Source organism: Harmonia axyridis, chromosome 4 (assembly GCF_914767665.1).
Source record: "Harmonia axyridis chromosome 4, icHarAxyr1.1, whole genome shotgun sequence".
Classification (NCBI taxonomy): Eukaryota; Metazoa; Arthropoda; class Insecta; order Coleoptera; family Coccinellidae; genus Harmonia; species Harmonia axyridis.
Window position 1 is genome coordinate 26,366,418 of NC_059504.1, and position 13,586 is coordinate 26,380,003.

General features: G+C 34.8%; 1 protein-coding gene and 1 long non-coding RNA gene across 2 annotated transcripts; one reads left to right on the forward strand and one right to left on the reverse strand.

Annotated features, from left to right (window-relative positions):
- The first annotated feature begins 1,523 nt into the window (after window positions 1–1,523).
- On the forward strand, window positions 1,524–7,537 carry LOC123678130 (dnaJ homolog subfamily A member 2-like). The gene is made up of 3 exons (XM_045614965.1): window positions 1,524–1,700; window positions 1,815–2,385; window positions 6,871–7,537. Exons 1-3 carry the CDS (start codon window positions 1,554–1,556, stop codon window positions 7,431–7,433), a joined length of 1,281 nt encoding a protein of 426 aa, XP_045470921.1. The 5' UTR covers window positions 1,524–1,553; the 3' UTR covers window positions 7,434–7,537.
- LOC123678131 lies at window positions 4,880–6,725 on the reverse strand. The gene is made up of 2 exons (XR_006747196.1): window positions 6,589–6,725; window positions 4,880–5,038 (listed from the first exon to the last, which is right to left on the reverse strand). It is a non-coding gene; the product is annotated as an uncharacterized LOC123678131 (long non-coding RNA).
- Window positions 7,538–13,586: the final 6,049 nt, after the last annotated feature.

Sequence of the window (13,586 nt, forward strand, 5' to 3'; positions counted from 1 at the left end):
CTCCTTGTGGCTTTAGAGGAGGTATTACTGATTCGTCTCACAGCTTGATTTCTTGGCCTTCCGTGATTCTATCTCTCTTCACATATAGAACCGTATAGTATATACAAAGTCACTTGGAGGAAGCCAGAATATTTCGATTATACAAAGATTGTCCAAGTTTCCAGAAATTCCTTTGGGGCCAGTGAATTTATTGCCCAACAATACTTTAAAATAAACCTTGGTATTTAGCGGATCGCGGTATCTTTTTCAAAAATAACATCTGGCCAAGCGTTTTTATGGGACTAGTTCAAGTGACTTTGGATATACTATACACTTATCGAGTCCCATCTGCATACCGTTTGTTTGGCTAAAGGATGCTACTATTTCTAACAGGCTTTTCATCTGTTCTCACTAGCTACATAAAGTTTAAGATCATCCATATTATTGTAAGGAGCTCGCAAGCCCTATGTCACTGCGTCTTTATGGAAGGTAGGGGAAGATGGGGTAATTGCGAACACCTAAGGAAGAACTGTAATAAAACAAAAAAAAAAGAAGCTACAAAAGTCGTTTATTGATAAATTTGAACTTGAAAGAATCATTCTTCTACTCTCGTAAGTAACTTAGATACATATTTAGTATAAAATCAAAATTTGAAGAAAAAACAAACCCTTGGTGTCCGGGATTACCCGCAGCATGTGCGGTAATTACGGACATAGTCTAATTGGCACAAAATTCAACGACTAATCCTTTGGACTTGGTTTCACCACTGGTATAATTTTCATGGGACCAGATCTTACTCTTATTGCATATAATAGCTAGTATTTGATTATTGTAGTTTCATATTTTTCAGTTTTTAAGTACAAATATTACTATAATGTTTCTTTCCGTCCTTCGTAGATTTTCTATTAAATTCTTTTTTTTAACAAAACATAATTTCCTTCAGAACTTTCATTGATACTATCTTATCTTATTTTTTTTTTCCACTTTTTTTGTTCTGCTTCAAGAATCACGGATGTCCGAGATTGCCCCACTCAATTCGTCCGCCATTACCCGATACTCACTATAGATAGATAGATAAGTAGACAGTCAACTGAACTGGCTTTGAACAGTTTGAACCGATAAGGTATCAGCGTTCAACTGATCTTGGTTCTGAACTGTAGATCAATAGTGAACGAGGTTGGTATAGTATATCCAAAGTCACTTGGAGGAAGCCGAATGTTTCGATTATACAAGGGTTGTCCAAGTTTCCAGAAATTCCTTTGGGGCCAGTGAATTTATTGCCTAACAATACTTTCAAATAAACCCCAGTATTTAGCGGATCGCAGTATCTACATCAAAGGGATATCTATGGCTAAGCGTTTTTATGGACTAGTTCAAGTAACTTTGGATATACTATGCAACGTAATTTTGTCATTGAACCACAGTCAACGTTGAACTGTTGGTGAACTTAGATTTGCCATCTTATTTGGCGGCGACTGTACGAGGCAACCTCTGTAATCTACAGACCTTGAACGCAGCCCATGTTATTATAAATCTATGTTCATCACACATCACATATCTCGTACAAATGGCGAATGCGCCTAAGTTTCCTGTCAACCTTTTCCTATTGTCGAACAAAACTATTATTTATTAAGGCCCTTGTTCCAGTAGTTATGGCAGATAATAAATTATATGAAATATTAGGAGTAGATAGAAATGCCTCAGAAAATGAGATAAAGAAGGTAAGCATCGCAAATAAACTGTTCACTCTCAACTGTTAAACCTTCATGTTGTATTAGGTACCTATTTATTAGATAATTCCTCCAGTGGGGATGTGTAATATGTGAATTTTATAGCAATATCGACGGCTTGCTAAAGAATACCATCCAGATAAAAACCCTGAAACTGGTGACAAATTCAAAGAAATATCCTATGCATATGAAATTCTGTCTGATCCAAAAAAAAGAGTAGTTTATGATCAGGTCGGTCTTAAAGGAATGCAAGATGGGACATCTGATGGTTTTGGAAGTGATGATCTTATGTCACACCTTTTTGGTGGCGGATTATTCGGTGGATTCAGTCCATTTGGCTCCAGACGAAAGAATAAGGGGGAAGATACTGTGCACCCCTTGCAAGTGAACTTAGAAGATTTTTATAATGGAAAAACTGCCCAATTGCAACTAAATAAAAATATTATTTGTGAAACCTGTAATGGAAAAGGCAGCAAAAGTGGTCAGGTCGGAAAATGTCGAACTTGTGATGGTATGGGAATGAAAAGAACGTATCATGAAATAGGTTCTGCGATTTCACCTTGTTATGAGTGTAAAGGAACCGGAGAACATATAGATGATAATGATCGATGTCAAAGTTGCAATGGAAAAAAAGTTTGCAATGAAAGTAAAATTTTAGAAGTTCATATAGATAAAGGTAAGGTATGTTATTTAGTTTATTCTAGTCCATAAAAATTTTGTTCATCAGTCATTATTTATTATGTTAAATATCTGTTTTTTCCGCTCATGTTGTATAAATCTTTATTTTCAAATAATTTTTTCTGAAATTCTTCATGTTTTCATGATAGTATTAGTACTCGTAGAACAAAAGTTACCTAATAAATGAATGAAGCTTCAAATTATAACATTATTAAAATGAAGAATGATGGCCTCAAATTCCGTGAGGCTGTATATGCTATATCCAGATAGCAATGTTCTTAGTTTCCTCTTAAATGTTGTATATTGGAGGTTATGCATCTGCACTGGCAGTAGGTTATAGAGTTGCACTCCAATGTTATGGGTTTTCCTCTGTCTCTGACTTGGCTGTATGATATATTCTTTGTTTCTAGTGTTGTAATTGTGTTGCTCTGAATGTTTCAAATACATGTTTAGATTTTTTTTTATATGTGTTACTCTCTTGTTTATAATTACTGCATACAGGGTCATTATTCTGGATAAGTTTCTGCAGCTAGTATTTCATGGAACTTGATAGATACTTCTCAGGGCTGCTTTCTGCATTCTGAATATTTTAAATAAGTCAACAGTTGTTCCATCACTCCAGCTGATTATACCATCTTTGAGTGAAATATGGAGTAGTAGGCAGTCACTGATGTGTTTGTATTGGTGACATCGGCAATCTTTTTAATATCATTTGTTGCTCCAGCCAGTTTGGCACTGAGATTATCTATGTGTACTCAGCTTAATTGAGCATCTAGTTGTACTCCCAGGAAGTTTACTGAACTCGCTTCTGAATTGTGACTCCCTTGTTTGACACTAAAGACCAATCATGTTGTTTTGTCAGTGTTCAGAAATAAGTCATTTGTAGTGAACCACTTAGAGCCCGTTCACATGACCAGCGCTTTACGCGCGTTTTGACAACGCGCGTTTACAAGTACATGAATTTTCTTCGAAGCGTACACATGCCTACGCGCGTTTTTATGGAGCGCGCGTAGAGCGCTGTTCTAGAGCTTGCCCGTAGTAACCGCGCGTTGGCTCGCGCTTTGAGATCATAGGTTTCTAATATAACCGTTCAGATGAGCGCGCTTGCACGAGCTGATAGATGCCAGAGACTTATTTACGTATTTTCCTTCGATCCGTTCGGTCAGAAATATTTCAAAATGGAACCGGACGCTCCTAAATTATTCATAGATGAAATTGAGAATTTTCCTGTAATATGCGACATGACAAGTAGAGTATATTCAGATAAAAACTCAAGGAGACGGGCTTGGGAAGAACTCGTCATCATATCCTGTGAAGGAGATGCTAATGAAGAAAAAAAATTTATTATGTGACCACGTAAAAATGATAATAGCTCTTTTTTTAGAAATCATGAGATACACGTAGAACAAATACAAATGAAGAGAAATAGTATCAAAATAACATTCACCTACCACTTAATAGCAGAAATCTTCTATACTAAGTCTATGGTTCTAATTATAATTATTCAACAATGAATTAAATATCTTATTCTTAAATGGTTTATAATTATTTATTTCTTCGATTTCATTAGGCAGTCTATTGAAAAACTTTAAACAACTGTATTCTAGCTGCTGTTTGTGTTGAATTTAATTTACATTTTTTTTCCTGTCGAGCCACGTGTCCTGTCCACTGCCACTTCAATTCTGCAACACGCGCTATAATATCTACGACTCTAGTTCTTTGTCGGATTTCTTCATTCCTTTTTCTGTCTCTGAGACTGACATTGAGCATAGTTCTTTCCATCGCTCTCTGCATCACCCTCAGCTGGTTTGCGATCTTCTTAGTTATTGCCATAGTTTCCAGGCCATATGTCGCTACCGGTAATATGCAGGCATCGAAAACTTTCCTTTTAAGGTTTATTGGGATGTCGTTATTCCTGAATATATATTTCATCTTTCCAAAAGCCATCCAAGTTAGCCTGATTCTTCTTTTTATCTCTGCTGTTTGATTTTCTTTGCCGATTCTTATTGAGTGTCCTAAATATATATACATTCTTCTACATTTTCAAGTTGTGTGCCGTCAATGTTTATGTGTTCTGTGGTGTTGTTGATAAGTTTGGTCTTCGAAACATTAATTTTCAAACCGACTTTTTTCAGAGCATCAATAAGTTGTTTTAACATCTCGCTCAATTCCTGCATGTTGCTATTATTAGGACGATGTCATCGGCAAAACGAAGATGATTTAAGTAGGATCAGTTTTAATTGATGAATAATAGAAACTATTCGATCTATAATTACCTATCAAAACTTAAAAAAGTTTAATTTTCACCTAAATCTGATACTGAATCCAGATTCAAACCAAAATGTAGAATTCAAACTGAATACGGGCCGATACGGCAACGAGCGTTCACCGCTTGGCAAGCGCGTTCCATGTGAACGGTATCCAATTATCCAGCGCTCTTTCAAACGCGCGTAGACCGCTTGTCATGTGAACGTGCTCTTTTTGTACGGTGGTGATATCTTCAATCTCAACTGCATATGTTGTGTCTTCGGCAAAAATGAAGGGAACAACTGTTCTTGGTAATATGCTAGTTGAAACAGAGACAATCAAAGTTATGGTGTGTGGCATGTCATTAATATACACAAGGAATAGTGGAGGGCCTAGTCTCGAACCTTGTACAGGGTGGGCAAATAAGCGAGGTAAGCGGCTATATCTCAGGATCCACTCATCGTAGAGACTTGCGGTAAAAAATTTTACCACTAAAGTAAACAAAAGAAAACACTGGAAATTGTTTTGAAGTTCATACCTCCACCGCTAGGGGGCGTAATAGCTATCGTCGAGTAGAAAAATGCATTTTACTCGAAAAATTTTCATATTAAGTTGGAAAAAAAATATCATCACTGTAAACCTTGGAAAATTCTCTATCTGTTTGAATTGTCACTTTCGATTTTGCGACATCGAATAAGGGTGGGGGAAAGATAGAAATCTGACTGATTGAAATGTCTGTAACTTCAGTTTGGCTCAAAATTTTTGAGCAAATTAGATCTTATTTGAGAGACAACATCTTGTTGATTAAGGAAAAAATATACTCATGATGAATTTGATTCAGCTGCTTCCGATAGGGAGCGCTAAGTCAGAAGTTCATTGTTTTGTTCATTTTTCTCTGAAATTACAAATGTAATGATAGGATTTTCTTAACAGAAACAAAAATTTCATTGAATTCGCATGAAAAAACCTGAAGGTCGCAAAGCGATAATTTCAGGCGTTCTGAAGTTATGGCCGAAAGAAGATATTCTTCAACTGATGCACTGCGAAAAAACAAATTGAGTCTTCAAGTTCTAACAGAATCAGAAATCCCATCAAATTTGTATGAAAAAACCAAAAGGTCGCAAAGCGATAGCTTCAGGCGTTCTGGAGTTATGGCCGAAAGAAGATATTCTTCAACTGATGCACTGAAAAACTAGGTTGTGTCTTCTTTCGGCCATAACTCCAGAACGCCTGAAGCTATCGCTTTGCGACCTTTTGGTTTTTTCATACAAATTTGATGGGATTTCTGTTTCTGTTAGAACTTGAAGACTCAATTTGGTTTTCCGCAGTGCATCAGTTGAAGAATATCTTCTTTCGGCCATAACTTCAGAACGCCTGAAATTATCGCTTTGCGACCTTCAGGTTTTTTCATGCGAATTCAATGAAATTTTTGTTTCTGTTAAGAAAATCCTATCATTACATTTGAAATTTCAGAGAAAAATGAACAAAACAATGAACTTCCGACCTGGCGCTCCCTATCGGAAGCAGCTGAATCAAATTCATCATGAGTATATTTTTTCCTTAATCAACAAGATGTTGTCTCTCAAATAAGATCTAATTTGCTCAAAAATTTTGAGCCAAACTGAAGTTACAGACATTTCAATCAGTCAGATTTCTATCTTTCCCCCACCCTTATTCGATGTCGCAAAATCGAAAGTGACAATTCAAACAGATAGAGAATTTTCCAAGGTTTACAGTGATGATATTTTTTTTCCAACTTAATATGAAAATTTTTTGAGTAAAATGCATTTTTCTACTCGACGATAGCTATTACGCCCCCTAGCGGTGGAGGTATGAACTTCAAAACAATTTCCAGTGTTTTCTTTTGTTTACTTTAGTGGTAAAATTTTTTACCGCAAGTCTCTACGATAAGTGGATCCTGAGATATAGCCGCTTACCTCGCTTATTTGCCCACCCTGTACAACTCCCCTTGTTATTTTGAGAGCTTCACTTCCATTGTTATCCAATACAACTATCTGTTGCCGGTCAAATAGGTATGATCTGAAAAGGTCCAAGCAAACACCATGTATACGATATCTCTCCAACTTCTCAAGTAATATTGATTGATTTACACAATTAAATGCTGCTGATGAATCGGTGAATATTTCCAGGCACTGATTTATATTTTCAAAACAATCTTGAATATGTTTAGTCCAAAAATGAAATGAATTGAACTCTAATTATTCATTATTCATAGGGATGAGAGAAAACCAAAAAATACTATTTAGAGGAGAAGGAGACCAAATGCCAGATGTTGAACCAGGTGACATTGTAATAATACTTCAACAAAAACCACATGAAAAATTTCAACGAAACAATGACAACTTACAAATAAATCAGACCATATCTCTTACAGAAGCTCTTTGTGGTTTTACTTTTGTATTGCATCATTTAGACGGTAGAGATTTGGTTATTAGGCATCCTGCAGGTGAAGTAATTAAACCAGGGGATATTAAGACAGTTGTTGGGGAGGGAATGCCTTGTTATAAAGATCCATTTGAAAAAGGAAATCTACATATTTGCTTCAGTATTAAATTTCCTGATAGTCACTTCACCACTAAAGAGAATCTCAAATTGCTTGAAAGTATCTTTCCACCCCGACCTGAATTTGTCATGCCTACAGGTGATCATGTTGAACAAGTTGATTTGTATGATTTTGTTCCCAATGATACATCCAGTGATTCAAGAAGTGGAGACGCATATGCTAGTGATGAGGAAGATGGAATTCATAGTCCTGGAATTCAGTGTGCCACTCAGTAGTTCAGAATTGTTCTGATCATTTTTGTGATAGGAAATTGTTCTTTATTTTTAGATACATTGTCTGGGAAAATTGTAAATTGAAATGATTATAGCATCGTTTTATGCCAGATGTATTATTTTCCCAAAAAACAATTCCAAAATTTGTCTAGAAAATTTATTTATTTACATCAAAATAATAAGGAAAACCAGCAATGACTACAAGTGCTTTGAGGTCATGGTTCGGAGCTCCTCAGTACAGTTTCGAAACATTTTTACTGTTCCATTTGTGCTCGATCCCGAATACAAGAGAGATGGAAGTTTAGTGTCGCCAATCACAATTGAGCTAGCTCGAATCCATAGGCGCACAGAATCCTGATTTGATTGTTGAATGTTTCATCAGGAATACTTTTTTCATAACTTCACAATAGCTAAATCATTGACTTTTTGATGCACAAAAGAATATTCATAAAAAATCACATCGTAAACTTTTTTTGAGCATCAATTGATAATTTCGAAATAAATCAAATTATGTTACGCTACTGCTATAGTGTCACGTCAGACAAGGAGTGACGAATGTTGGAATCAAAACAAATGCATCAATTAAAGGCGATTTCCGTCCTCTCATCAATGTTCCAAGTGTGTGCTATTTCTGATTGAATATATACCCAAATAACGACACCAAACTCAATTTATGTTTAGAATATTAGTATTTTAGTCAGAGAAAATGAACCTTTTCTTTCAATAAACACGACAAAATTCCATGAAGATGAATACTGATATCATAAATGAAGATTTGTAAAAATTTGTACCTCTGAATAAGACTGATGTAAGTTTAATTATCTGAGAAAACTCTAGGTCTGGATGTATTACCTATTTTTATATAAACTTCGAGTTAATTTATAACAGTTGCCATGTTTCCCAGAAAAGTTGGATCTGATTTAAAGATATAAAATTTTAATTTCAAATTGATTCCTTCAATAGATACATTTTTATCTATAATTTTTGTCAAATTGAATATCATATTTGAATGAAATATAACCAATAAAAGATATCATTGCCATAACACATCAATCACTGTGGTATTGCATTTTTCATAAGATTTCTTTGGGACATCATTGCGAGAGAGTATTCATTTCGAGTTTGATGAATGCTGTAATGCACGGGCGTAGCCAGGTTTCAGTTTGGGGGGGGGGGGTTTAAGACAAAGGCATATAGAAAGGATAATGGGAGAAATAAGAATTTTTTCATAGAAATAAATGAGTGTTTGTATTTTGCCTGCATGTACATGATATAGCAAAAATATCAAACTCGTTCTCTGTATATGCCACTGGTTCAAGAAAATAATGCGAATAAAAGGGCTTGACATAACCATAATCATATTTATTATAAAATATATATTTAACCATATAAAAAACAAAAAAGAACAAGTTAATTTGATTTTATTTACATATTATAAAAAAGGTCTTCTGTTTTTATTTTTAAATGTATCAACTTCATGAGAGCCAACCCATTCAGTCTATTTTCAGTAGTTTTATTTCTCAATAATGTTTTGAGAAAAAAAAGCCTATTAAATTTAGTTTATTCATTTACATCGATTCCAATGAATATATTTAAGAAATGAATACTGTCGTTGTATTTATACAACAGGGTATTCAAATTTAGGTGTAGAAAGTTTATATCCAAAAAACCGGCAAAAAATGAAAATTTCCACCTTTTTTGCAATGTTTTACCATGAAATTTTGGTGCCAAACCACAGATTTGAATTCTGTACCCCAGAAACAAAGAAAATTACGAAATTTTGGTGCTAAACGTCAGATTCGGATTCAGCACCTAAAAAAATACATACGATCGAACAAATCAAAACTACCGCATAACTTCCCTTGAAGGGCACACATATGAGCCCAAATTGACTGGATTACGTGGAGGTAATTTTATTCAGATTTCAGATTACAAATGAATTAAACTGAGAGTGATAATTTCATTCACTTTTTACAAATTCCATTAAAAAAATATTTTCGAGATTTTGAAAAAAAAAAGTTTCAAAGTGAACGATCTGAAATCACTAAGTACTTCAGATAATTCAACATACTGAATTAGATCGAATAAAATTCGTTAAATTGTGAAGTCTACAATGCATGTTTAGAATTGATAGAAAATATCATTACTATCTACTTACGAATATAAAGGGTGTTTTTTTTAGAGCTATAGAACTTTAAATTGCAATAAAACAACGATGGATTATTCGATTGACATGAATTTTATTTATCCACAAGATAATCTTGTGGCATTACATTTTAAATATGATTTCAGGCATATGACCGCCACGGCTGGCTCGGATGTAGTCCAATCTGGACGTCCAATTTTCGATGACTTTTTCCAACATTTGTGGCCGTATATCGGCAATAACACGGCGAATGTTGTCTTCCAAATGGCCGAGGGTTTGTGGCTTATCCTCATAGACCAATGACTTTACATAGTTCCACAGAAAGTAGTCTAGCGGTGTTCTTGGGGGCCAATTCACAGGTCCAAAACGTGAAATTAGGCGGTCACCAAACGTGTCTTTCAATAAATCGATTGTTGCACGAGCTGTGTGACATGTTGCGCCGTCTTGTTGGAACCACAGCTCGTGGACATCATGGTTGTTCAATTCAGGAATGAAAAAGTTAGTAATCATGGCTCTATACCGATCACCATTGACTGTAACGTTCTGGCCATCATCGTTTTTGAAGAAGTACGGACCAATGATTCCACCAGCCCATAAAGCGCTCCAAACAGTCAGTTTTTCTGGATGTAACTGTGTTTCGACATACACTTGAGGATTAGCTTCACTTCAAATGCGGCAGTTTAGTTTGTTGACGTAGCCATTCAACCAGAAGTGCGCTTCATCGCTCAACAAAATAAAATGGACGTAGTGCGCGTTACGTATTCCGCACAGAACTATTATTTTCGAAATAAAATTGCACTATTTGCAAGCGTTTTTCAGGCGTGAGTCTATTCATGATGAATTATCAAACCAAACTGAGAATAAATCACTTGACAGCTGTTAAATCAGTCGCCATCTTGAACAGTAATGCCAACTTAAAGTTATATACCTCGGGGGTTTGAACCCCCAAAGCTCCCCCCCCCCTGGCTACGCCCGTGCTGTAATGAAATGTTTCGATTCTCATCTGATGAATTATTACCAATGAATTTACTTTGGAATTGAATGGATCTACTATCAGAAGATTATATATAAACATTAATTATAAAATCAACCTTTATAATATCTTGAACCATTGCATAAGTCTTGCTCTTTCAATATTAAGAGTATATTTACACCACACTGCTTAGGAAGCAGAGGGGTCTCGACGAGAAGGGGCACAAGCGGGTGGGCGTCGACTATTAATTATCATGGTAAATATATCGAGAACGTAATAGGCGAATCAAGATAAGCGCTACGCCACCTGGTGACAATCAGAGTAACTATAAATGTTGCCATGGTTTGCTATGGCTCTTACCTGAGAGGTAGTCAGTCCTTTTCATTCCTCTGAGGTTCTTGCATTCTGCTGTGTGTTTGTGTGATATTCTACAAATATTTATATTTTTCTCAAATTATTTTAATAGTTATGAGTCGTTCGAATCGCTATTGTTCAGTTCCTCAGTGTTCTTCCTCGGAAAAAAAAGTACAAATATCACGTTCCATGCTTTCCCTCAAACTGGTAATAAATATCGTGTTTGGGTGGAAGGGAAATTGGGGAGTAAAGTGCTGATGGATCGACAAAAAGCTTGGCAACTGAAACTAAAAATCGATAAACCAGTGACAAGAAATATGAAAGTATGTTCCCTGCACTTTATCGATGATGATTATTTTTATCGAGGTAAGCACTGATAGCACATGAAATTTTAGATTATATTTATGGGTATAATAATAATAATAATAATAATCGTTTACAGATTCCAGTTCTTCACAGAAAGAATGTTTGAAAAAGACTGCTGTGCCTTCCAGAAATCTTCCTGTGGGATCCACTACCACAAAGGAAGAACCTGAATGTTCTAGTAGTAGATCTGAAAGATTGAATCAGAGAAATATCAACAAAGAAAAACTTATTGCTGAAGAATGTTCTAGTGAAGAAATCGAACCTGCTCTACAATCTACTTCCCAAGATGAAATCGAAGCTGCACAAGGTCTATTACAGCTTCTTCAGGGTTAGCCTGATTATAATGGGCCTAAAACTTTCAAGGATTTCGAAGTGCAAGTGAATACTCCTGAAGTATCTTCTTTGTGTGATCTGATAACAACAGATAGTGCTCTGAACAGTTTTACTGGTCTCAATAATATGAAACTATAAGATACAATAGTAAAAGCAGTACAATCTATTTACAGTGATCAAAGATCAGATCGTTTAACAATCAAGCAGTGTATTGTTTTAGTTTTAACAAAATTGAAATGTGATCTTTCATATGTGACATTATCTGTTTCATTTGGCATTTCACAAGAATTGTGCCAAAGATACATTGTCTTCAAATCTAAGGTACCTTTACACAATATTGAAAAAATTCCTCAGAAATATTTCGACATGTACTCTGAAATTCTATAATTTTTTTTCAGGGCACACTTCTCTACCACATTTTAATTATTTCAAAATAGTCGTATAATATGCCGAATATATTTTCAAAATAAATACATTTCATAAGTGAAATATTTTCAATTGAATTCTCATTATTTTTGATGATTCATTAGTCGAGCAATAATTTAATTCGATAAATAGGTATCGATATGAGTAGTTTCAAGTAACCTAGTTATATAAATTTATATTTAGAAACATTTTATGTAAATTGAGTTATCTCTTAATAAATAAATAAAAATGGATATGGGACTTTCTGTAGTATTCCCAAAAATATTCAATACATTAGCATTTGTAATATTTTGTTCAGACTGTATAATTGAAGGGTAATGTGAAATGATCAATTCAATCATTCAACTAAAGTTTATTAGTCATGCAAATAACATGTAACATTTTTATTATGTGACCAGCATTTAAAACTTCTTCACCTTCATAAACACTTCTAGAAGTGTTTGTACCTTTAAGATACCACAAGTATTCTACTCAGTCTTGCCATTTGGACCTAAAAAAGGTACTATTAGAATCCTGTAGTGTAATAATGTTGATTGAATCGTTCACATATTATATGCACACGATTGTTATTCGTCATTTTTCGAAGTCTTCCATCCTTGCATAACTTTCAATATCACTAGACTGAACTGAAATAAATGATGATATCTACCGCCTTTACCTAAAATGAAAATAAAATATACACAGTAACACTATAGAAGTCTGAAAAGTTTTTATATTTATTGAAAAAGCAAATTTTAATAACGCAAATACACACACAACTAATACAACCAAACACTCCAATGGCAACATTTATAGTTCTACGTTTGCTCACCTTGTCGCTGCATTCTTAATCTCAGATGCCTATAGGCCCTCAGCCCAGATTGAATGAATTTGTAACGCATTGGGATGATCTCGTTTCTTTCTCGTATTGTACTAGTGCGTGTCGGAATATGCGGCCGAATTTTTGACATTTGGATGAAATGATTGTCAAATGGTCACCTATGATTATATAGCTTTGGAAATTGAATATAAATTGAAATTTATTCATCTTCTTATATCTAAGTATATATAAAACCGCTTGCACATATACGTCAAACTTTAAACGTAAAATCACAGCCCAAACGGGACCATCTAGAGCAAAAATGACAAGAATAAGACCCCCCTCAAAATCGTCTGGAGATCCCGGGAAAAATCCCAAACCTTCGATTCTCCTCGCGGTTTTCGAGTATACGGGGTGTTTCGGATCATTTTGACATTTCAAGTCCCATATTTCTGTGGTATCTGTGGACAATTTGACTGTCAGTGTCATGTTAATAATAAATATTCCATTTCGATATATGAAAGTTCTTGAAAAAGTTTGCTGTTTCCAAAATTGTTATTCTTTAAATAAATGCCGACAGATAAAATGCAAAGTCTTCGGCGAATCGAAAATTCGATAGATATTTGTCAAAATTTGGAAATGAACATTGATATCATCGAATGCATTTTCAGTTCAGCTTCGTTTGAAGGGTTTGTATAATTATTGATTCCATTGGATGAATGTTACTTTATTTCAGGAATTTTTCGTTTATTTTCCACA